General features: G+C 38.7%; 1 protein-coding gene across 14 annotated transcripts in view; it reads left to right on the top strand.

The window, feature by feature from the left end:
• LOC118403812 (CLIP-associating protein 1-B-like) overlaps nt 1-26,669 on the top strand; it is a 110,485-nt gene that overhangs the window by 48,085 nt on the left and 35,731 nt on the right. For 11 of the 14 annotated variants that reach the window (XM_035802629.1, XM_035802628.1, XM_035802627.1 and 8 more), the window contains exons 9-15: nt 16,126-16,178; nt 17,526-17,621; nt 22,723-22,884; nt 23,760-23,852; nt 24,346-24,491; nt 25,135-25,270; nt 25,761-25,831. In XM_035802629.1, coding sequence (XP_035658522.1) covers nt 16,126-16,178; nt 17,526-17,621; nt 22,723-22,884; nt 23,760-23,852; nt 24,346-24,491; nt 25,135-25,270; nt 25,761-25,831 — 757 coding nt within the window. Of the gene's footprint in view, nt 1-3,225; nt 4,253-16,125; nt 16,179-17,525; nt 17,622-22,722; nt 22,885-23,759; nt 23,853-24,345; nt 24,492-25,134; nt 25,271-25,760; nt 25,832-26,669 lie in introns of those variants that run through there. The other 3 variants (XM_035802623.1, XM_035802631.1, XM_035802630.1) reach the window with 2 other exon arrangements.

The following is a 26,669-nucleotide window of genomic DNA, read 5'->3' as shown; positions in this document are numbered from 1 at the left end:
TAGGCATAATGTTGACCAAAATAATTTTGACGTATAGTTTTAACAACGGTTTTAATAATATCCACCCAAAGAAACGATTGACTTTGATTGACTAAAAAATTAAGTGGGACTCGACAAATGCAAAGAGTGTTCTTGATAGAATCAGATAGAAGTCCATAATTCTAGCATGTGTGCACACTGCACAATAACAAACTAATGTTACTCACCTATGTAGAAATATGCATGCAGATAATATATCACAGGTGAAAAATGGCACCCTGAATGTGCATTATGGGCCACAGTACATTACCAAGTCTGTCAGCAGGGACAATGGATGGGGATGAAACATGTTATAAATGTAGTTTAATGAAGCACATTTGTATGCATTTATGTTGTATATGCATCAATCAGATTTTTTATGTTAAGTCGTATTTTATTACAGAGCGTAATGAAAATGTGTGAAATATGGCCATATATTAGCTTAAAATCACTGTATTTGTAGACAGTTTTACCTGTATAACTGTGTCAATATATTTGTGTAACTTAGTGTATGATTTTGGTTCATATGAACACACAGTCACAGGAATGGTAATCTTACTAGTTATTTATGTTCAAAGAAATCGCTTTTTTAATTGCACATGAAATTTTCACAAGTTTTTGTTCATTTTCGTAACAAATAGTTTAGTGCGTGTCATCAATTTCTCCCCAATTTTAATGCAAAATTATTTTTTCTTTATTTTTTCTTTGTATCGAAAGATAATAATTCCCTTTACATAGCCATTGTGATGCTAATTATGAATAGTAAGAAACAAGGGTATAAAAAAAGTAAAAGGTGGAAATATAATTGTATGACAGCTATTTGCCAATACATTTTTTTCAGCTATACTCTCTCTCTCTCTCTTCAATGATAAACTTTCCGTGTCTGCTTTGAATAATACAAAGAAACCCCAAAATATGTTTTAAATATAAAGATTTGTTGTTCCTAAGCAGTATTCTAGTATTAGATGATACATGTACTAAGACGAGTTGTGATTAACGGCGTGGCGTCCTCCTGGGGGCACACTAAGGCAGGAGTCCCACAAGGAAGTATCCTAGGACCGCTCCTATTCCTTGTGTACATTAATGACATCAAAGACCTACCTTGTTCCTCAAACATCAATTGCTTCGCTGACGACACGTCGCTTTCCAAGTCCGGACCGACAGCTCAGGAAGTGGCCAGCACAACAAACACTGACCTTCAACATGTCTCCACCTGGTTCGTTGACTGGGGCCTTGAGCTCCATCCGGACAAGTGCAAGGTCATGTGTATAAAGTCCCCTCGAAGTAAAGTACAGCTACCTACAATCTACATAGCTGGACAGATAGTTGAACAAGTGCCGTTCTATACTCACCTGGGCACCACCATCCACCAGACCTTACGTTGGACTGAACACGTCCAGACTACATCTAACAAGGCCAGGAGAACTCTGGGATTCCTGTGGAAACTCAGAGGCAAGCTATCCCGGGAGGCACTAGAGATGGCGTACAACACGATGGTTCGACCAAAACTGGAGTACGCCTCTGTACTGCTAGGGGACCTGGCTTCTTCATCCAGCAAGATGTTGGAGCGAGTTCACTACCAAGCCGCCTGCCTTGTCACCGGGGCCGCTAGACGAACACCATCAAGCGTCGTCATGCAAGAACTTGGATGGGACAGCCTAGCAACTAGAAGACATTCCCAGTCCATGGTTCTCATGTATAAACTGGTGAATGGCTTAGTCCCTCCTCACCTGCAACCGCTGATACCCACCACAAGAGGCGAGCACAGAACCACACGCCTACGGCTTCGCAACTGTACCCATCTCCACATACCACGCTGCAGGACCCAGACTTACCAGTCAAGCTTCATTCCGCACGCTTCCCGCCTCTGGAACGATCTTCCCCAGGCAATAAAGCAAGCTGGTAGTCTCAGATTGTTTAAACGAAGACTGGCAAACTGGACTGACTGATTGATACCCAGATTTATAGATTGTATTGTAATTTTAAATTGTATGCAATGATTGTATTTTAACAATTGTACAAATTGATATGTATGTATGTATGTATTCATGTGTGGGCCACGACACCAGCATATCGCTGCCTGTGTCCCACGTGTATTGTATTGTTTGCAATTCCAATAAATCAAATCAAATCAAATCAAATCAAGACATCTGTACAGTGAGAATTGCTGGCCAACGCCCAATTTCAACAGCAACAGCAGCCACAGAAATCTTCCTATTTGTAAAGATCAGGCTGGCGTCATTACTACATTAGGGCCAAACCAAGGATTTATGTGCTTCTGGGTTTAGTAGGTTTGTGCTTAAAAGAAATAGAAATTGGCTAAAATCTGACTATGGTTATAAGCTAGAAATTTAAATGATAATCATTTGGCTAAAATATGACTTTGGTCATGAGATTCAAAGCATTGTGACATATGTATTAAGGCTAGACTCAGTTGTATATTATTGTTATGATATATTGTATATTTCAAGCTTATTTGCAAACAATTGTTTTGCTTGAGATTGAAGACTGGATATATTTATCAGTGGAATCTCTTGTGTTAGAAGGTTGAATTTTGATTCGAAGTCATGTTTGGATGTCTGTAGATCTGTGATAGCAATATATTTATATTAATTACTTCAAATTTCCAACATCTTATACTAGTAAACTGTCGTTTGAAGACAGATTGGCTCATATATTTACTACTGAAAGAAAAAAAAAAGGTGATGACATATATTTCCTCTACACTCTACACCTCAGTTCTGTACACTGGAAAAATCTCTGCCGACGAAATCTTAGAGATATTGATGAGAGTCAAAGAGTTGACTTGTTTTGGCCTAATGATGCACTAATGCCCCCCATAGCACCTAGTCAGGTCTGGGGATGTCCTAACCTAATAAATACTCAGACAAATTTATGGACCAGCCCACTTGCGCCAACTACTGGGGAAGGACAGGTTTTGATAAAGCACACAGTCATTTTATGAGGGTTTAAATAATTCAGTTCCTTTTGACATCCTTGTATACTTTTAGCTTTCTTGATGTCAAATAGTTGGTAAATATGTGTTACAAAATGCTGCACTGAAATTTTAAGGGTTAGTTTTCTTAAAATGAAATTGGGACAAGTTTCCTCCCCTGCCATACAAGTGGTACAACCCTATGAGTAATACAGGAGGATCTATTCCCACGAGATCTACAGATTTACCTATAGCTACAACTTTGCCCTCTAGTCCTTCAGAACCACAGAACAGCCAAACAGCGCAGTTATGATGGCTGTATGTAGTCGTCTTTCCTGAGAGATTCCCCCGCAGAAATCAGCCATGCGTAAATGTCGAAACCTTCTCCATTGTCTCCTGATCCGTGGGCGACCCAGTCAACCTGACCTTTGAGATTTCTCCTGTTTGCCGAACACGCCAGACAGAAGCCGAGATTTTGCCTATTTTTAGCCGCTCTTTGCGAGAGCGGTGGGCATCAACTCTGCTTGGGTCTCTTTTGACTTGACCGGTGTGCGTTGAATGGAGGTGACCTCGGCTGAACTCTTGTGGTGACTTTTTTGGCCCCTTTGTTTACTACACGGATTATGTCATCCTGAACTGGGTAGGATCCCAGCTGGAAGCAAGAGCTCTGTGATACAGCACAGCCTGACAGCTCCGTCTACTGCTACTCAAAGTCTTTCTCTACCTTTGAAGCTAACCAAGGTAGACAAGAAGCTTCTTAGTTCTTGCGGAGATCGTCTCAAGATTCCTGCTGAGATCTTCTACATCATCTTCCCTCCTTTGGAGAAGACAAGGATTCTTAATTCTATTCTTAGCTGGAGACTTGATCAAACAACCCAGGCTACAACTGTCTTTCTCTTCAACTTCAGCACTTGTGCTCTGCATTTTCTCCCAGACCTTTTGCCAAGGAAGACCTTCGTTTGTATGTGTTCTCAAACCACATATGGACAAAACATCTGCATTTGTACTTTTCTTCTATATGCTTGACTGGACCATTTGAAATCTGAGGGAAGAATTTTCTCTGAGACTCCATATTTGCCAGCGAGAGAAGGAGAAGCAATTCCACATCAGGAGAAAACCGCAAGGGCATTTGAAGGTTGTTGACGGATCGCTGGAGGTTTTGGGATCAGATCTCGGAGTGGGAGTTCCCTCTTTGATATATACCACCAGGAAGTGTGGGTGCTGAGATTAGTTGTGCAAGGCCTTTAAACATGGATCCGTCCAAGCGCAGTGGGATCCCTCTGCCTGTGTCTGTGTTAGGTATGTCTACGTATCCTTATATTGCCTTTTAGTAGACAGATGTATCGCTTTTAATTCTGTTGCCAAGAAGGATATGTTTTCGATAGAGTTTGTAAGTGTGTTTGTGCATTTGTATGTGTGTGTGTGTATGTGTGTGTGTGGGGTGGGTATGTGGGTGTGTATGGGCGTGTGTTGGGTGCATGTGTTTGTATGTATGTTTGTGGATGGACAGCTAGTATAGCTCTCAAAGGCCTGGTTGGATGGTATTGATATTTGGTAGTGGGTAGGTCTGAATGAGACCTTGGAATGATTAGATTTTTTTTCAAAGATAGTTTCCAGAAATTGCCTACTTTGGGATTGTTCAAAACAAACCACATTTAGTGTGTTAGTGTGTTGTTATTGTGATATGGCAATTCTCCTGTCAAACCCAGCAGAGAAATAAAAAAGTTTTATTGCTTTTAGTGCTTTTCAAGTGATAGTAGTAATTTATGTGACACATTAAGGTTCATTTTCATAAAGTAGTGTCAGATAGGCTGTGAAAAAATGACATTGTTCTCTACAACTCTACTAAACTAGCCTAATTTTGCCCTGCCATAACTAAGGGTATGTCCCCAATGTAAGGTGGCCACACATGGCCGCATGGGGGTTTATTTTGACCACGCATGATTTGACTTGTGTCTGTTCTCAACCCTCAATAAGCAATTACCCTTCCAAATCAGTCCATCTACATGCATGGCCATATGGGGTTCCGTTTTCATAAAAGCTGTTTACAAATGTCACGCCATTGTTCTCAATAACAATAGACACTTCTATAGTAAGTGACAATTTTATTACAATTTTTACTTCTCAAAACAATGTTTATTGATATTTCTCAACATTCAAAAGTTTTATTTGGGTTTTTCTGACTTAGAAATGCATTTCAATATTTCAGTGTTCATTAAACAAAGATGAAACTGTCTCTTCTATAAATGTAAATTGGTAATCACTTACAGAATCCACTTAACTAGGAACTCATCTATGATAATTAAGTTAGCATTCCACTTTGACTGTGTCATACACAAACAGATGGCTCATATTCCCAAAAACTGATCAAGAGATCAATTTTAGTTGTTTACTGGTATGTTAGACAGCACTATTACAAGTATTAGTTATAAAACTGATCGGAAATTTTGCTGACAAAACAATTTTTCATATAGATGAAAATATGATTCCTTAATGTAAATTGAAGTAATTGTGCTCTTGTTTTGGAAAATATTATGTTGCACTATTAGAAATAAACCTGATCTGCAATTTTACTGACAAAACAATCATTCATAGAGGTAAAGATATTATTTCTATTCTTTGATGCAAATTGAGGTAATTTTGCTCCATTCTGGAAAAACGCAAGCAGAAAAAAGTAATATTTGTCAGATTGTAACAGAGGGAATATGACTTGTTTATTTTATATGGATTATTGTTCAATTTCAACATTCCGTTTTTCACTAAAACAGACACATCTGTGCAGTTTAATTGTATAGTATATTTGACCAAATTTGACCAAAGTGTTCTAGACAGATGTATCAAATTTGACCAAAGTGTTCTAGACAGATGTATACTTGAACTAAAAGAAAAGAACCACAAACAATACAAATAGAAAGAGTGACTAAGACAATCACAGCTGTTTTTGTCTTAAACAACAAGACCTCAGACCTTGGACTAGTGAACTTTAGACAAGGCTGAAGCATTACCTCACTGCCTGTTCCGTCACATGAGTTCACAGTTTGTTGGTTAGACTGAATGTTTATTTGAACTGTAAGACACAAGGGGAGGGGGGCTTCGCCATTGCTGGGTAACTCTGGCATGAGTGGCTGGGAAATACTTGATGGTTCAAAGCTGGAGAGGGATGTTTTTGTCACGATTGTTAGAGTAGAGTGTTTGCAAAGATATTAATTATAGAATTTGACGTGAAGATAGTCAAATATTATTATAGGAAACTAAAAGCGTAGGAAAAGTGTTTTTTCCGGCTTTTAAGAAGTAAATCAAATATGAAGAAAATATTCTGTGATTGAGAATAAGTTTTCAGGAAGAAGAAACGTATTTTGTCGAAACAAACTATTATTATTAGAAACATTTTTATGTACAATGTAGCTTTAGCATATTTGTGCAAAATCACTGCTGGCACAGAATAGAAGAGTAAAAGTTTTCCTGGCATGTAGCAATAAAAACAAAGAATGCATTATCATTTGCATTATACTGTAAAGAAAACATCTATCAAGAAGAAACCTATTTTGTCTCAGCAAACTAGTTTAGAAACATTTTTATCTAGTTTCAGCCTTTCTTATAGAAGCACTGCTAGAGTGCAGAATACATTCAGCACGGAAAACACTCGTTTAAGCATGACATCATGGTCTATATTTAGACCTGCCCTTGTGATGCTGATGAGGTCATACTTTACGATAGAACGACGTGCGAAAATACGTCTCTGAACTACGGCATTCATTTATAATTCATGGTTCATTTTGCACCGTTGAGCGCCAGCCAGCCAAAGCTTTCTGACAATTTTGTAACGAATCAGTAGTTTGTTGTAAATGTTGGTTCAAAGCTGGAACGATGGCTGTAAATTCTTTCGCTGCTGCGTTCAAGTGTGGTAAATGTTTTCAAGGGCACAACAAATATACAGATGCCAAGTCCTGTTTAGTCGTAGCAAAGTTTACGCACACACAACTAGACCACAGGAGTCAACATCAACTATGCAAAAGGCACTTGGCCGTTTTATAGACTATTTGAGTGTAAAGAAGAATAGATGTTTTGAACAGAAGTTTGGAAGATTTTGACCATAAACTAGTAGAGATAGCAAGCTAGTTGACTAAGTTCTTCCATACTTTTTACTGTGTAACTTCTTGACAATGAAATTGCAGCTTTTGTCTAAAACGTCTGACAGTTTATAAAACTTACTTGAGGAACTTTTGCATCGTACGGTTTATTACTTGGTTTCTTTCTTCTTTGTACAATGTTTGTACATTGTCATGTAGCTCCCCATGGCTATGGTAAAGGAGGACCAAAGAATGCATCCTGGTCTCTGCCCAACAGCTGATAGTTTACAAACTTATCCAGTTACTTGAGGAACTTTGTATATTTTATTACCTCCATGAAATGTCATGGAGGTTATATTTTACCCTGCGTTTGTGTGTGTGTCTGTCTGTCTGTCAACAAGATAACTCAAGAACGGCTGGATGGATTGGTTTCATACTTGGTGTGTTGGTAGGGTGTGATGAAAGCTGGAAGTGATTAGATTTTGGGCCCCCTAGCGGCTTCCCTTGGTACTGCAGCGCAACTTCTGGTTTTGCTATCTCGTGTTCTGAACAAGCTAGGGTCCCAATTTTTGGGTGTTACATAGCTCTTGCGCTCAGGAATAAGTGACATAAGTTTGGGCCCCCTAGCGTCTAGTTTTGGGATAGCAGGGGCATTATTGTCAAAAACTTCTGAAGACGATAACTCAAGAAAGGAACAGCGGATTTTCATGATTTTTGGTATGTAGGTACCTCAGACAATGTTGTACAAAAAGAAATACTAATTATGCAAAATTATATTACATTTGCATAATTAATGAGAATATTCTATCATAGCAGTTTTTTCTATGTATCTCTTGTCCCTGACGTGATATGGTCTTGACATTTGGGTGGTAGATAGTCATGACAAAGTGGGGCAAGTTTCAGCCCCCTAACATTTAATTTGAGAACTGCAGGGGCGTTTTTGTCAAGACATTCCAATGAGGATAACTGCAGAAAGGAACGACGGATTGGCATCATATTAGGCATGCGGGTACCTTAGGCAAAGATGTTCATAATGATATACATGTTATGCAAATGAGCGCTTAATTTGCATAATTAATGAGGAAATGGTATAATTCCATTGTTTTCAATAACTGGACTTCAATAAATGTAACACATGTTAATTATGATAGGTAGAATATAAGCAGATACCTAATATGGTAATGAGGAACTTATTTGCATAATTAATGTAAAAATTGCAAAACCGCTGTATGATCAATAATGGGAATTTTATAATTGTGACATGTGTACGTTAGTCAATGATGAACAACACCATGCATAAATTATGTTAATGTGTTAGTCAATTGCATGAAATTTTTTTTATTTTTTTTTTTATAATTCTTTATTATATTTTCACTGATAAATATAACAGTCACACAACAGAAAATGAAGACCTCCCTTAAATATTAACCTATCCAAGTCTAACAGCCACATTGTAAACTTAACAGCTCATATAATATGATTACTATTATGTCGTTACTAACGTTATTCATTTTAGTTATCAAATCATTACATATCATTTTATCACATTACATGTCATCTTTTCATATAAGCATTGTATAATTACTCGCATAATCATTTCAGTATTGTAATCAAATATCATTATCACGTCATTTCTATATTCTTTCATGAGTATTTCTACATTTCAAAATCAAATTAAACACAAAGTTCCCCACTTACCCCAATGCTTCTCCAGCTTCCCTCTCTGAGATGCAATGAGACGTTCAGTTTTTTCAAAAGTAGATATTAGTCTTTTAAAGGCCTGGAAGTTTATCATTTTTAAGCGTCTACACCGGAAGATGAAAACTTTACCTAACAAAATAATCAAATTTTTCAGGGGGGGCGCATTGTTACATGTATCTCCAAATATGATAATAAAGGAATTTAGGTAGCACTCTATAGAAGTTTCTACTTTCAACCAATTTTTTACATCATTCCAAAATGATACTACATGTGGACACTCCCAGAAAATATGAACATAGGATTCTACATCGTCATGACAGAAAGAACAAGAGCTAGAGTCTATTAATTTCCATATATGTAGAATTTTGTTACAAGGTAAAAATTTATTAATTAATCGGTATTGAAAATATCTAGTACTTGGATCAATAGTACATCTATATAAGTTTGTAAATACATCTCGCCATGGTATAGGTTTGTCAAAATAATAGAACCAAGAAAGTCTAGTCTTGTGTGCAAGGCTGACCTCGTTCCTGGACGTAAGAAAGTAGATATACATGCTTTTATTGATTTTTATATTTCGTAACCATTTATAATTTTTTTGAAAGGGCAGGCACACAAGGTCTTTACGCTTCTCAGTACTAAGTATTTTTTTCTATTTACCGGGAATAGCTGAAATAAGTTGTAGATATCTATGTTGGTCACAAGCATTTGGGAAATTTGTACTGAATTCATCGTAAGACATAAAATTGCCGTCCGGGGACAGCAAGTCATTTATGAAATATATATTCCTATTCATAATTGCATGAAATTTATGAAAGCTTTTTCATGGAGGTATGAGGTCGCCGAACTCTAGTTATATAAGGTTTTCTGCTGTGTTGTTTCTTTCTTTCTTGCATTCCTTTTTACAATGTTTGTACAAGTCATGTAGTTTCCCATGGCTATGGTAAAGGGGGACCAAAGAACACATCCCGGTCTCTGCCCAACAATTGATAGTTTACAAACTTATCCAGTTACTCTAGGAACTTTGTAAATTTTATCATAAGGTTTTCTGCTTTGTTGTTTCTTTCTTCTTTCTACAATGTTTGCACAAGTCATGTAGTTTCCCATGGCTATGGTAAAGGAGCACCAAAGAATGTATCCTGGTCTCTGCCCAACAACTGAAACATTCTCACTGGCACTGCGTGATTGATACTCGCGCACATTTGAACCCCCATTAAAAACAAGATTTACCCTACCCCGAATGTGTGCCGACGATGTAATTTACAGGCAGAAGACAAACATATTATCAAGATGTCTTGGTCCATTTTCTTCTATTGAGCTCGCGACCATTGAGACAAACGACGTTGACAGTGATTGGTATAAGGCCTAGGAAAAAAAATGTTGTGTTTCCTGTTTCAGTCCTGAAAAAATTAGGGTCGGTAGGTAGGGATTATCTTTTTTTTTTCTTGTATTTTTTTTTAGGCTGGCCAAAATTCTAGTGATACATATTTACAATACAGTTGAACAAAGTAAACTGAAAGGTATGATGACACTTGTCTTTCAATGTCAAACTTTAATTTTGTGCATGATAGATACATTTATCCTTCATTAGATGGGACAAGCAGTGTTTTACTTCAATAGGAAGCAGGCCAAATAAAAATTCTAACTGGAAGCTATGTGACTCCACTGCCCACCCAAAAAAAAAGTCTAGGGTCGGCAGGTTTTTTTAGCGTAGGTAGGGAAACAGGAAACACAACATTTTTTTTCCTAGGCCTAAGAAGTTTTCCGTGGGTGTATTGTGTCGTGTGGAACAGTCTTGGTACATTGTGTTCTTTTCCTTAGGGGTGACGTGTGCTGTAGAAAACTGTAAATTCGTGACTCTTAGATTTTCGAGGCAAATATTAAGAGTTTGCGATTTAACAGTTTCAACAACATAGTAACACAGTCAATAAAAGACAGTCTGAGAGCATACAGTAACCAATATGTTTCAATTAGGATAAATTTGCAGCTATAGACAAAATGCAGACCTGAAACGCAGTAAGAATGACAAAATTCACAGTATACTGAGACAGGGCCAACATATTTGTCAGTGTCCAATCCCTATTGTTGTTAAAGGTTGTAGGTCAAATTCTTCTTCTGGCTTTCAGCATTGGACTGTTCCACTAAGAGTGTAGGATGCAGTTGGGAATATGTTTTTGCAAAAGCTTCTCGGTACAGGACAGATTATAATTATAGTAATTATCAGCATTAAAGGAAGGTATAAAATGACAGTAATTATACACTAGTACTAGCATAATTAGGATATTTGGGGAATCTATAATTACTGATTTTATTAAACCGTTTCTTGCTCAAGCAGCTTGTGGCATTAGAGTTGACAGGGATACTGCAACATTGAACAGGTTAAAATCAAATATAAAATAAAGATACGAAAATGACATTAGAACTGCATTAAGATTTATATGATCAACTGACTGAAGTTTGATTGATTTGATAATATCTGTGCCAGAACAACTTGATGTTGTTTTAACAGATCATTGACCCATATATTAATGCATTTAGGCCAGGATTATTGACTGCAGAAATCTAATGGTCACTGTTGTTATTGGGTAGTTGAGATAGAATTCCCTTCATCGTTGTAATGGCTTCCTTATTGCATTAAAATTGGCCACCAACATAACAAATTACATATGTTATGTTAATGTTAGGGGAAGAGGTTAGAAAATATACAGTAAGAATTGGACTTGACAAGTTGTGACACAGTTCTTGTAAGAAAAAGTTAAAAGGCAATAATGTCAAATATTTTGAAATAGGTAACAATGACCTAATTTCCAGGTATAATCGATGAGTCACACACTGAATTTATGATATCTGTTTCGAATTTAAAAAAATCAAGGCAATGATGTAAGGTACCTTTGGACAGGTAAAAAGCCCAAAGTTCTTGTTACTGTAAGAAAAAAAGCAATGATGTCATATACTTGGAAAAAATATGAGATAATTTATAGGTATAATTAATGAGTCACACACCTATTTCATCATATCTGTTCTGAATAAAAAAAAATAGGGTAATGACGTAATATACCTTTGGACAGGTAAATGATGAGGTAAGGTAGTTCTAAGAGTGATGACTCAACAGTGATGTTACTATGTCCCTGTGGATTTTGCCGCATCCTGTTCTTTCTTATCGTAATGAAATCACAGCTTCATCCACACGCAATACTGCACTACGTACGTCTGTATGGGTTTCCAATAAAGCTGCAACATGCGTCATCATATAGTATACCAATTACCATGGTAGATATATGGGGCATTTGATTCCGACTAACATTAATAGATTAGAATAGAGTATTCACACACACACACACACACACACACACACACACACACACACACACTCATACATACATTCATACTCACATGCACATCCACACATATGCGCGCGCACACACACACACACAGTCCTTTTCTTGCTTGAAGTATAATTGTCATCACTACATAGTAGCAAACATACTTTGATTGCAAAGTACGTATAAGTTATAGCAACCACCCCCCGAAACATTTCCCGGTTTCCCCCCTGTACGTGTGCAACAACTGATGCAGCAGAGAACAGTAAAGCGACAAAACTTTATTGCAAAATACGTAAGACAACCACCCCCCAAATGTTATTGGTGCCCCCCAAATGCAACAACTGCTGCAGCATAGAACAGTAAAGTGACAAAACCTGATTGTGAAGTACGCTTAGCAACCACCCCCTAAATGTTACCTGGAACCCCCCTGTACATGTGCAACAACTGATACAGCAGGTAACATCATTCTGCAGTAAAGTGCACCCAGATGTGACGTCTGATGGGGACAGAAAGTGCTGATGCAGCGCTCGGGGCTATTACTAAGGGAAGATTCGCGTCCATTTGCCAGCTCGATTTATGGTTGTCCTAGAGCTGGGTTATCCTTGATATCACCTAGCTCTTCTGAAAGACTTTCCATTGTAATGAGCATGGTCTAGGAGTAAGAATTTCTGCATCTGGACATATATTTACTGCTGTGGTCGAGAGTTTGAATGCCTGCTAGCCCAATGTCTTGCTCCTGGAAAGGGTTGCAGTCTATAAGACAGGACGTTAAGACACGGGTGCACCCAAATATTTTCTTAGGTTTATGTATGTAAAGATATCAAAGTATACTCAGTATACAACATATTCTTGACATCTAAGTTAGAAAGATGATGGAAATGTCTGTCATGGCACTTGTGTAAGAATTTGATAGCTTGTAACTAAGTTTTATTATTAGATTATCACTTAAATCTAAGTGGTACACCCAAAATTTTTTTAGTGCACCCAATTTTTCAAGCTGGGTGCACCAGTGCACCTAATCCCAAAAATGAATTTCGAGACTTAATATGGACACTACAGGACTATAATATGGCTGGATACCAGGCTATACCCCCTCGCCCTCATCTTCTGGATTGTCCCTTATGCAAATTAATGAGGACTTGAAAACTGAGGGTTTCGCAGTCTGACCAGGCCAGAAATTGAATTACCCATCAAATAGCAGAAAGGGCCTGAATGTACAATGAATTATTCAACCAGAAGACAGAGGATAGCAAAGGGTTTTATAAAGAACTAGATCGCATTCATATCATGATGTAAGATACATTATTTTTCATTTTGACTAACGAATTGTTATTTGACATTTGTAAAGCATTTTGGCAAGACTTGTAAGATCAGCAGTTTCAAACGTATAAACAAAGTTTTAGTGGAATTGTTACCTATTAGGATACTAGAAAACTCTGAAAGAGTCTCACTCCTAAACTCCTTGGCATTACAGCACATAGTCTATCTGTTTAGGGTAGAAATGGACACATTTATATCATGGTCTTGAGTGGGTTTCGTTTCATAATGTGCCGTGCACTTTACGCTCTTCTGATGGAGGTTTGCCAATGCCTACTTGTGGCTGGGTAGTGTGTGACAATTTATAACTAGTAGGTTGGAATCTCATTTTCTTGTATAAGGTGGGTGCTCTAGCCTTGGCTTGTGTGTATCAAATAATATGTTTTCAATGATATTGGAGAAATAGTTAGGCTAAAGAAAGGTGAGCTATTGAAATATATAATGTTACTTGTTCTTGAATATGTATTTTTGAAAAATCTAAGGATAGGGACTAAATGCTCTTAGGTTATTGCATTTCTTTTCTGTCATGGTCTTTGAGATTTAGAATATTCAGATTCAATATTCAGTCTTTGGACAGTGTATTTTTCAACTGGGTCAATTGAAGCCCATGCAGCCCATACCAGTCATTTGTATGTAGATTGTCTGCTATTAAGTGGGCTATATAAATATACCATAGTCTGGCATAACAGCATTAACAAGGCATTTAAGACTGTGTGTTAGTCTATCAGAAATCTTGCCAGACATTTTTCAAGTCTGAGAATGAGAAGCCTCATTTCATTCAGAGTCTTGAATATCGGCCTAATAGTAATAATGGCTATCTGTGCAAACCGGAAACAGGACAGATAGAATATCTTACATTGTGCACATGTACATGTATGTTAATCAAGGCTATCCCCTGGAATTTAGAGCAGGGCAGAGTCATAGGTCTGGGGAGAATGAGCCTCGGCCAAATTTGGCCAAATTTTGAAGAAAATAGAATGAAATAACCTAGATTTAAAAACTGTCAACATGACGAGTGTAACACAGTGGTACAACACTGTTACTCCATTGAAACAACATTCATGTAGACTAGAATTTTCAACAGGCACATTCGTATCTGAATGTAATAATGAACTAAATGCAAAGCCAGATCTCTGCTTGCATACATTTTAAGGGCCACTCTTTAGATAATCCACAGTGGTAACAGTAAGGTGGGTGCTCTAGCGTTGGCTTGTGTGTATTGAATAATAATATTTTCAATGATGATGTTGGAGAAATTGTTCTGCTTAAGAAGGTTGTTGAATATACACATTTGTATCTGAATGTACTAATAATGAGCTGAATGCAAAGCCAGATCTATTATTGCATACATGTTAAGGACCACCCTTTCGATAATCCACAGCAGTAACAGTAATCCCAGACTGTGCTTCGCTGAAATGTTCAGTATTCGGAGGACATTCCCGTGTTGTGTAGACTGTCAATGTTTCACTACTGACCTATATTCTGTGCTGCCCTCCCATAAATATTATTGGCCTTCAGTCAGTGACCTAGCTGTTCTATACAGGTAACGTTAGTTCACCTTTATCCGTAGTGTAACATATATCCGTTGTATAAAGAAATAGGGTACTTTAATTCACTTTGTCTTCACGGTACCAAATTTTCACGGTCTGAGAAAATTTAACTTGTTCTCGGAACTTAATGTTCACTGTCGTGACAAGTGCACATTAAAAAAGGCTGTGATTTATTTCTTATCAGTAATGATAAGTTCACGTTATAGTCGTCACAGTGAAAACCGTGAACATAACAGTACATTGAAAAAATCAGGAATTACAGTATTTGGGGATCGTTAAGTCGATGGAAGGTAGTTTCTTATTGCAATATCTTGAAAATGTTGACATTTGAAACCCGCGTCAATGACCTGAAATCTCTAAATATCCAGCTTTTTAAAACAACGAATCTAGGTTACTCAACGGAAAAAGGTGAACTAGCGTTACAGTACCATGGAAATCTCTTAGGTACGGGTCTGAAATGTCAATCTAGCTTTACAAGTGCAACTGTCAGATGAAAGGTTGTGGAATTTGATGCTGTCTGAAGCGTCTGCTGCCCTCTCATAAATATTATTAGCCATCAGTCAGTTCTAGGCCACATACTATGGTTGCATTCAGGTATGATACCACAATTTTTTTTTAGATACGGGTCTGAAATGTCAATCTACCTTTACCAGTGCCACTGATGAAAGTGGATGCTGATATGTCTGTTCCCAAAATCGTATTCAGTTGCTTGAGTAACTGCTATTTGGCGTATCTTATTGCCTGAACGTCTAACCTTCATTGATGTACCATTACTTGATTACTGGTTTTTGGATGATCCCTTTGCCATTTATCAATATGAAGATATGCAAATATATACGAATTATAATACCTGGTCTATTGTATATTATTGTTGATGTGTGTGGTGTGGTATACTAGTACTAGTAGTAGATATGGTTTATGACAAACCTGCCACACAGTCTACTTCTATTTGTACTGAGTTCTTTCAATGACAATGAGTTTTTTTTTACATTTGATTATATTTTGATTCTGACATGTTATTTTCATCATGTAGCATGGCATACTCTATCTATTTATTTACCTTTTTTTTATTTGCCCATCTCAGTGGTATGGTACTGCTTTTCTGTGGGGCCCTCGAAAGTATACATTACATACAAGATGAATACACATAATAGGCACAGTTTTTCCAAACAAACATCTAACCACTGTCCACCTGTTGTTGTTTTCTGCAGCCTCCCTTCGGTCCAGCAGTTCTGGAGACGGAGACGAGACAGACTCTGCCAAGGTTAGTCTGAACATTCTTCCTCAATCATTCCTTTTCATGGAATGTGTCAATTCTAAGAAAGACTCTCTTTAGAACCTATTTTCCTGGAATTCAGTAGAAGTTCAGCATTTTTGTTTTTGTTTGTACCACAGAGGGTGGTAAATAATTTAGACTATCATTTGAACTTGAAATTGACTCTGCCAAGGCAACATTGTCTCAACATCTGATCACTTCCAGCAAAGTCTTCTGCTTTTCTGGAGCAATTCAACATTAAAGTGGAGGGATATACATTCTGCAGTCCAACACCTCCTGCCTCCTAAACAGAAATGTTTCTCTCCCAATAACTCTCTCATGATATATATGAAAAGAAAACAGTTTTAGAACGGTTGCTCCAATGAAATTAATCCTTTATGCTTAATGTCTGAAACCTCTTTCCCTTTATACATTCAAATCTTTGTAGCTTGTTCAGGTTGTTGTAAGAGGTGTGAATTGCATAGCACTTAGGTGATAATGAATTGTTTTACCACCTTGCCCACTCATCAGTCATTCACACTGAAACACCCTTTTGTTCTCTGTGAGTTGTGGTGATTGTTTTTCACACCTTGACTCCATGAAACAGATAATCCATCCTTAGGTGTAAATTCCCCCATTGTTAAACATAGTGGCATGTAGAACTTTTATGAGAGGTTGGAGTGTGTATTGAATTGAGGAGGGTTATAACTTATATACTACATTTTTACAAAGTTTAATATGTTCTATTGCTTTTCATGTACAGTGTGTATTTGAGAGCCATGTTCCACATTGACAAACACCATTGTACTGATCCCTTGGCTTTCTGGGAAAGATTGATAACTTTTGGTAATACAGGGCTAGACAAAATCATTACAGCATCATTACCATGAAAACACACAAGTTGTCAATTTTGGCAATGTCTTGTTTGACAGAGTTCTGTGTTATCCAGAGTTCTGTGATCTGTGAAAAGCTCTATTTGCACACCTGCCACCTTGACTATGCATATGCCCGAAAACAATACATCTTGATTGCAAACATGTTAGAAATACTGACTGTCAATCCAAGAAGATCACAGGACCCTATAAAAAAACGGTCTATGTGGACAGGTGGTCTCTATAGCCAAGAGAGTTTGTGCTGGTATAATTAGGAAAAATTGTCTAACTACCTACCTAGTGCAAGTTTGACTGTATTATGTATATATCAGTGGCCAGCTAGTCCTTATGTAGAGGTGGTCAGTCGTGCAGATTTGGATTGTATGCTACCTGCTTACTCTGTAGCTATATTTCTGATCGTGATAATAACCTCCCAATGGTATAACCAACCCCTGAAGTTTCTCCCCTTCCCTGCCCACCTCAGAACAGACCCTTTCTCTACTGGAGCGGGCACATATACGACTCCCCCATTATGATGGAGACTGCTATGATTCAGGCTCATATGAAGATAGCTCCGGAGGTACCAAAATGTTGGCCGGGACGTTTCCCTTGGATTATGTCACAAAGACATTATTTTCTAGCCTCTACCAGGCTCCACAGGTTGCTAGAGAAATCGTAAGTTGGCCGAATAGACAGGTAACACGCCAGAGGAGTTGGCTGGCTGAGGAGTAATGCTAGTCCACCTTTATCTGCAGGGTAACCTTTATCCGTTCTTTTAAAGAACAATGTATTTAGGGAAATCAAGTCGACAGATGATGGTTTCAAACTGATTATTTTGAAAATAGTACAATTTGAAACTACCTTCCATCGACTTGATATCTCAGGATACCCTATTTAGCAACACAACAGATATAGGTTACCCCCGCGGATAAAGGTGAACTAGCGTTATAGTTTGCGACTGAGATCTATTTGGCCAATTTCTACTACTTTTCAACAACCTGTGGAGCTCGTAGAGGCTTATCAGTTTCCGATAACCATTGAAGCTGTTCACAAAAGTTAGAATCCAGTTAGTTGACCTGGAGTTGTTCTTGATCTGGTTCATTAATTTGACAAGATGTTATTATTGCAGAGTTCTAATATCGCTGTTTGTCAAGTTTTTTTTTTTACCAGGCTGTTTTCAAAGTTCCCCCGTTACTGACAGTTCAGTTACATTCTCGTTTGTTTCAATTAAGATTAAATGTTGGACTATTGAACTAAGTTTTCTCATGTTTGAGAAATTGTTGGGTTAAAACCATTTATTTTTACCCGTTTTGTTGTAGGACTAGTGTAAAAGTATATCTACACAGGACTACTTTCAAAACAAGTCAAGTCAAAGTGTATTGCACAATATTTGTAAAATGGCAATGAAAAATGTTGTTTAAGCAATTTCTAAGCCAGTTCTAATTATTGGAAAACAGTGATAAAAATTTTACAGATAAAAATCACAGTAGGAACTACATGTATGTATCAAACAGACATTCAGCCATTATTTCTTCTTAATACAATTCTAAAATGCTTTCAAGCAAAAAAACAAAATCAATATTCACAGCAGCCTATGTCTTAGCATTAATTGTTACCAGCGGCCAATGACCTTATATGCATAATGATATGCGAGGAGCGTGACAAAACGATTACACTGACAGTTTGTCACATCGATCTGCCGTCTGCTGCCAATCATATCTGCGCTGCACGTGCTTCATCACAAGGCAGTTAGGAACCTGTTCATTAGCCATAAACATGGTTGGTTTGGCAGGGAATTCTGATTCAAAACATCACGGTTAGGCTGTACCAGATCAACTCCTTGGTTTTGCAATTTTTCTAGGAAAAGGATAGAGTTAAAGTTAATGTTGCCAATACATCTGTAACAGATGCTTAGGGGTGGGCCCATCTCCATTTCTTATCATTTGTGCAAGCCACTACAGCAGGGGGCTGGTCCGCTGGTAGTGATATGTTTTTAACTCCCATACTCTTCCTCTTAGGTGCCGAGTGCTAAACGGAGAAAGCATGTACCATTTTTAAAGTCTATGACTTGGCCATGGATGGAACTCACAACCTACCAAATGCAAGGCGAACACTTTACCCACTCGGCCATTGCACCAGGTGCAAATGATAGCGTAGGAGAATGAAATAGGAATGAAAAGAAAACAGAAACAGATATCATGATAGACCAGGACAGACCTTAGGACCCATCTCTCAGTCCCAGCACGGAAGTTAGCTTTTTGGGACAAACAAAAATTTCACCCCTTCCATCCTAAAATCTGAATTTCATGACATCAAATTAATGAAAAATGTATTTTTAAAAGCTTAGAAGACCAATTTTTGACTATGAAAGTCAACAACAAGGGATAAGTGTGACAAAACTGCACCTTGCAAGAGTCTAAATGCCATCATACTAGACAAGTTGTTGAATGCAGAAACTGTGAAAATTTTCTTTTTCAACTATCAGTGACAAAACTGTCAAAGCTTTTGAGGTTGATTCATATCGTAAATGGTACATGTGCTCTTTTAGTATCAGAAAAAAATGGATTGCTGAATCTGAGAAGCAAAAAATCTAATTGCTGTGGCCTAAAGAACAGTTCATTAGCCATCACAATGGTACCAGTGACAGGGAATTCTCCAAGCAGCTAATTACATTCACTGCCCTGTTGCGATCCCGTACGGTAGACCTGCTAATTTTACGTTAACAGAAAATGAAGGAAGACTGTGGCTACAAGGGTGTACATTGTTGTGAATTGGGATGTAAAACGTTTTGACAATTTTGAAGTTAATCATCAGATCTGAGTTTGAATTCACTGGGTCATTTACTTTTGTGAGGCCAAAAAAGATCTCTTCTTCCAGTATGTAGAATACTCAAATACTTGTTTTAGCAATTTTAATATCACATTCCTTTATTCTTTTCGTTTGTTTTGTCTGCTCTTAATGATTGGAAATGAGACAGCTATATATAATTGTAACATACATTTATATATTACATAATCCATCAAATAGATTTTTTTTAAGTGAAGGAAAATGCTTTTAATGGTCAGTTGCAGTTTGTCCGACAAAAAAGACATAGATCCAGATATTCAGGCTCTTACGGTAGGCCCAGATGTTAATGTGTGCCGTTAAATGTACGTGTGAAGTATCTACTCATGACATGGAACATCACACCAAGGATTGGACATTAATCCGCGACGTGCAACCACAACAGCCTAATCGGAGGGGACGGATTGCCAACTTCCAGAACAACACGATGTGTTTGTCGAAGGACGTACGGTTTCCGAAGAACTGTTCCATGGTTATTCCTGAAGCTATGACAACAGCTTAGTTAGAAGGATCATGATATGATTGTCGATGGACGTACGGTTTCTGAAGGAACTTTGAGTGAGAATGATTCCGTTTCCCGGTTGTTCCTGAAGCTACAAGAACAGCTGATTACTAGGAAGGGACGGTTTGCTAACTTGCAGAACAACATGGCACGAAGGCATCGAAGGATGTACAGTTTCTGAAGGAACCCTGATTCGGTTTCACAGTTCTTCCTGAAGCTACAACAACAGCCAAATTCCAAGAGACTGTTTGCCAACTTGTGGAACAACAAAAAAGGGAACCAGCAGTACAGGTGATTGTTGGATGGAATACAGTTCAGAGAAAGTGAGCAATTCTGGTTCTGGTTCTTTGTCCTGATCCATGATAAAGCCTAATTTGAAGAGACATTTTAACACCTTGCGGAACAATAAAAAACGGAACCGGAGGAGCAATTGTCGGAGGTTGCAAAGTTTTTGTTTGGAAGAGAAGAATTCTGCTTCATGGTTCTTCTTCTATATGGTCCTCATCAGAGTACTTGTCATGTCCCTGATGCAACTATGGACTTAAAAGTGGATTGTTTTGACAGTTGGTGTGTGACACTTCTCAGTTCTGCTTTTTGGCAGCCGTCTTAGCACGCCGTCATCTGCAAGTGGCTTTCAACTTCATTAATGGACGCTTTCGACTTTGATGGTTTCCGTGGATGGCACTTTTCGGGAAGTGATTAACCGTCAATGTGGGAACCAAGTATGTCTGCACGTTCCTAGCCACTGGATACTACCGACTGTTTTTTTTACAACTGCAAATATCCTTTTTCTTGGAATCAAACTAAATTCTGGACGATGCGATCGTCCAAGTTGACCTTTACATTCAGTTGTGATTCTGCTACAGTCATAGTTTTGGTGATGGTCAAGGTTGAGTTCATTCATGGTACAGTTCTTCAACAATTGACTGGCTTCGTCAATTGCCTTTGATCATCAACTTCAACAGTGACTGTACAGATACTTGATGTGATATTAGTAGATCTCTTTTGTTCCTATCTACAGCATATGCATCTGCCATCTTTGACTTCTTGCAGTGATATCATCAGATACATGTACATGCCTCCTTCAGCCATACATGGTGTTTACAGTTTTAATGACCCTTCCGAAGGACAACCTGTTCACATAACAGCAGTCCCTTCCAGGAATGAACAACTTGGAGGTCCAGGGATTCAAACCCACAACTGCTTAGTTACTGATTGCACCTTGGAACGCTACTGAACTTTAACCAAGATGCCGCGCCATTCGCTGTATCTTATCGTACTGATTCAAATACTGGAATTGTTACAGTAGTCACTACCAGTAGTGTCCAGGGATTCGATCCCACGACTGTTGCGTTTCCCGTCTTTGCATAAAAGCTGGGCCACTAAGTTACTGATTGCACCTCGGAACGCTACTACAAAACTTTGACCAAGATGCCTCGCCATTCGCTGTATCTGGAGTACATTAACCGCTACATGCTGTGGAAGGCGTACGCGGCACTCCTGGCCAATGGGGACCTCTCGTTGTGCCTAACCGACGACCTGTCACGGCCCGACAGAGTCAGGATGCGCTCTGGTCATAGGCCAACTCTGGAGGTGGACTTTGTATTTTTCAGTTTTAGCGTTTTGAGAGGAACAATAGATATACAGCTAAGATCTTGTCTCCTACACAGCCGCTCTTGAAGTTTCACATGAGGCAGTCCGTATGCATGAAGGATTTGTTATACCTTCAGTTGAAAAGTTTAACCAGACTTTCAATTGTTCAATTCAAACGGTTTCTTTGGATAGAAGACCTATCAGTATAGTCAGCAACTCATCATTAGTCAAGATGACACTTTCAAACTTTTTCTTGGATTTATTTAGCCAGGGATACACTCTCAGGACAAAAGCCCTGTTTTTCAGGAGTTCCTGGAACACTTAACTACACAACCATCCACTTGAAGACGATGTTCTGTGGTCAATACTTCCATACAGATTCCTTGCACTAAGCTGAATTAAGTTTCAGTTTTTGGTAACCAGACAAGCCCTTGTTCAATTTTAACCCATGTTCTTTCTGTTCTGTTTCTGTTCCTCCAGGTTGGTATGTTGCGTTTAAATTTTAAAGCTAGTGTGTTACGCTGAGTGGCTGTTACACCATGGTTACAGATGCAGATACAGACTAATAAGCTGGTGTGTAATGTTGTAGAGCAGTTTTACCAGTTATAGTATCACGGATACAGAAGATGGTGTGTTACTATGAAGAGCAGTTACCTTGGCAACAGGTATATACTAGTAGACAAAGATACAGATACATTCTGTTGAACTAGACATTGATCAATTCTTGTCTTGTTCCTCGCAGGTATCCAGAATGTCGGGAGCGAAGCGGGTGTCCAGTGCGCCACCTAGGCGACCGGCATCAGCAGGCATGAAGCCGCCGCTCGCCCCGTCTTCGTCTGCGGGTGCGGGAGGAGCGGACGAAGAGATGTTCATCAAGTTCTTTGAAGAGGTCCCAAAAGTCAACGTAAGTAATGCTGAGATTTGATGAAAACTTCTTAAGATGGGATTAAGTAAGTAAGATGCAATTGTCGATGAGAGCACATGTTCTTAGCAACTTTCGCCTAAATGAATTGGATTGTCTTTTCTGAAGCAGTCGAAGAGTTCAAGACAACCAGGGCTTTTGGGATGTCGTGGGGGTTGTGATCAATAATATATAGCTATATAAACATAGATAAACTAGTACCTATTTTGCTAATTGTGGCAGCCACTTTAACGCCATTATCTTTTTGACAACAAAAAAATGATTTAGAAGTACAGTCAAACCTGTATTAGCGGCCACCTTTGTATAGCAGCCACCTGGCCATAGTGGCCACTTTTTGTCGGTCCCTTGGATTCGTAATGATTAAGAAATAGGCTTAGCGGCCACCTGTCCAATGCGGCCACGGCCACACGATTTCCAGTCCCGTCGATACAGAAACCCTGCCTATTGCAACCATACTTCAGCCTTATGTCACCCTGCACCGAGTTTGAAATTGTAATTTGCGAGGATTTGGAATTCCCAACAGGGTCATTTTGGCGGTAGCATTAAAGTGCAAGTCTTTGTCGGTGAATTTACCGATCGAAACAATGTTACTTGGTGAGAAAGATTAGTGGGAACTGAAATCATGTGTAGCTTGCTCATGGTCAATTGATCAACATTTTCTCTATAGTGGCCACCTGTCTATAGTGGCCATATTTCTCCAGTCCCTTGAGTGGCCGCTATAGACAGGTTTGACTGTACTACACTTAGTGTGCATGACAGTCATTGAAATAATACACTTACATGGTACATAGTCATGTATAGTGACAGTGACAATGGCTTTAAGTCATCTTGAAATTGTTTCTTCTTTGTTTCTGCAGCTTTTTTCAGCCAGAGATCTCGAGGATCACATGCACAAGATCAAGGATACCTTGGGCGACGACAAATGTGACTGGGAACAGAGAGTAGACTCTGTAAGTGTTCTAAACTGTCACTTCGTATTTCTTGTGAATTTCTCAAAAACTTTGATTTACTTTCATCATGAATGAAGCAGGCAGATGCTACTCTTCAAGCAGAGGTTGGTGGGATGGCCTTTGTTTTTCAACACAAATGCCGTAAACCTTGATAAACAATAATAACAATCTTCCCCACCAAGCTCCACTCAGAGAGTAGCAGGCCACATTGGGGTCCCTATTTGCTTTTCAATGGGTTGTAGAGCCAACTATGGTCTTTGCCATCTACTGTAAATGCAGAAATGTTCGCAGTGGATTAATGTTCGCGGTTTTTGCGGTGACCACTTCACCGTGAACTTAAATCCACCGCGAAAAGTCCTTTTTCCCGCTACCGCGAAATTAAATTCCCGTGGACTTAAATGCATTTACAGTATTTTTATGCACTTATCATGTTCTACATGTGTATGTTCATTTCTTGCTGATAATGATATGATTTTTTTATATCTTATTCCAGATAAAAAAAGTGAGGTCGTTGCTCGTACACGGAGCCATGGACTACGACAACTTTTTTCAGCAGCTGAAATTGTTGGAGCCGGTCTTCAAGCTGGCTGTGAGAGACCTGCGCTCACAAGTAGTTAGAGAAGCATGTATTACTTTAAGGTAGGACGTCTTACAAGCTTTTTGTGATGCGATAAAGTTGTAGGGCATGCATATCTATTTCCTTCTTTCTTTCATCTTCAAAGTAAAAACAAGACCTACCCACATGCCAAATATCAAGACATTGTCCATCTTGGCCCTCTCAAGTTATCATGTCGATAGACACTCACACACACGAATGCTCCCCCAAAACCTGATCTTCTGGCAGGTAACACTAACAGTCAAGACAAGAAGATAAAAGCATAGCAATCAGAGTATTCCTTGATTCTAATAAGCTTTTTGCCACACTAAACATATTGCATTGTTTTGTTTACAGAAATAAATTTTGATATTTTAATGAAAATAGTATTCATCAGGAAGACAAGATGAAAACAAGACACCTAAATTTGTGTAGAAGTTGAATCTAACTATTCAGTCCCTGAAACTGGTGCAGAAACTTCTTTGTCAAGCGGCTTCGTAACCGGTTGTTGAATGTAAACTTATGATTTTCCGTTGTTTTTTCTCCACAGTTATTAAGCACAAAGACATAGTGGTGGGCTACAGTTGGCTTGTCTTCACACTGCACTTCCGAACAATTCTGTCAATAGCAGCTTTGCAACTTGTTGTTGAATGTAAAGTTACGATTTTCCCTTGTTTTTCCCCGCAGTTATTTAGCACAAAGGCTACAAAGTAAGTTTGACCACTTTGCGGAAGTGGTGATGCCCAACCTGTTCAACCTCATCCCCAACAGTGCAAAAATCATGGCCACGGCAGGAGCCGTCACCTGTAGGTTTATTATACAGGTAAGGAACTTGGTTTGCTTCCACCCCCCCCTTTCTTTCCCATCTCTCTCTCTTCTTCTCTCCTCTCTCTCTCTCTCTCTCTCTCTCTCTCTCTCTCTCTCTTCACTCTCTCCCTCTCTTTTTCTCTCTCCCTCTCCCTCTTTTCTCTCTCCTCTCTCTCTCTTTCTCCTCATCATCTATCTCTCTCTTCTCTCTCTCTGTCAGGTTTTGTGGATAAGATTTTCAGTCACTTGTATATGTAAAACAAATTTACGTAATTTAATCATCTGAAATGCTTAGTGAAATGAAGTGAAAAATTTTTTCAGGATAACAATTGTTTGGACTAGAAATTTATTCTAGTCCCAACAATGCTATTTATGATAATGTCAGTTTGAGAATACAAAGTGTTTAACTTTAAGCGATATTTTGTGACATAACATTTTGTATTTCAATCTAAGAATTTGTGCTTGTAGAGAATGTTTGTAAACATGTTTTATTCCCCCCTCCCCAGTACACCCACGCCCATAGATTGATCCCCATCATCACTAGTCATCACAACTCCAAGTCTGTTGCCATCAGAAGGTCAGTACAACTTCTTATTTTCTCTCTCTTTTTTGGGGGATGTCTGTGTGGCGCAACAACTATAGCGTTGAAATAAGAATCAGTTGGTCCTGAGTTTGATACTCGCCATGCCCCAGCCCCCATGACGGTGGAGTGATGCCCACCGAGCCTCACGGCTAACCTGTCTAAAGGTGCCAAAAACACCTACGGATTTGGTGCTGCCTGTGTGTCAACACCTGCACGCTTGCCACTAAAACCCGTGATTTTTTTTTTAAAGAAAAAAAAACTGATACACTGATACACCAAAATTTGCAAGAGTTGAAGTTAGTAGTAGATGACTGTAATAATGAACAAGAATGGAGGAGGACACATTTTGCACACCATCAAACCATTTCTGTCATGGGGGTGGGGGGGTACATATCGGTCATTTTTTGCAGAATGTCTTGTTTTAACAGTCTGGATGTGCATGCAATGTATTGGAATATTGCGCATGTATGCAGTTAGGGACTGTACGATATTTATCAGGGGGGGAGGGCTGGTGCATTGGAAGTCCAGTCAAAAAAATTTTTCATGGCCCTCCCCCCCATCTCAAAAAAATTTAACGTGACCCTCCCCCTCCACCTCAAAAAAATCATCATGGCCCTCCCCCCGACAGGCATCATTAAAAGGGTAGAAAAACAACCGATAAAATAATCTTAATAAAGATGTCAGGGCACAAGGGCGCCCGGCATCCAACTGGTATAGCCTGAGTGTTCTCGCTAGGATTTTTTCACAGTGTCGGGGCAGGGGTCCGGGGCCGGGGCCACCCCGGGAAAATTTGGATTTTCAAACCCTCTAAAACAGAATTTCCTGCAATTTG

The sequence above is a fragment of the Branchiostoma floridae genome, chromosome 16 (assembly GCF_000003815.2).
Source record: "Branchiostoma floridae strain S238N-H82 chromosome 16, Bfl_VNyyK, whole genome shotgun sequence".
NCBI lineage: Eukaryota > Metazoa > Chordata > Leptocardii > Amphioxiformes > Branchiostomatidae > Branchiostoma > Branchiostoma floridae.
This window is presented reverse-complemented; position numbering and strand designations above follow the sequence as displayed.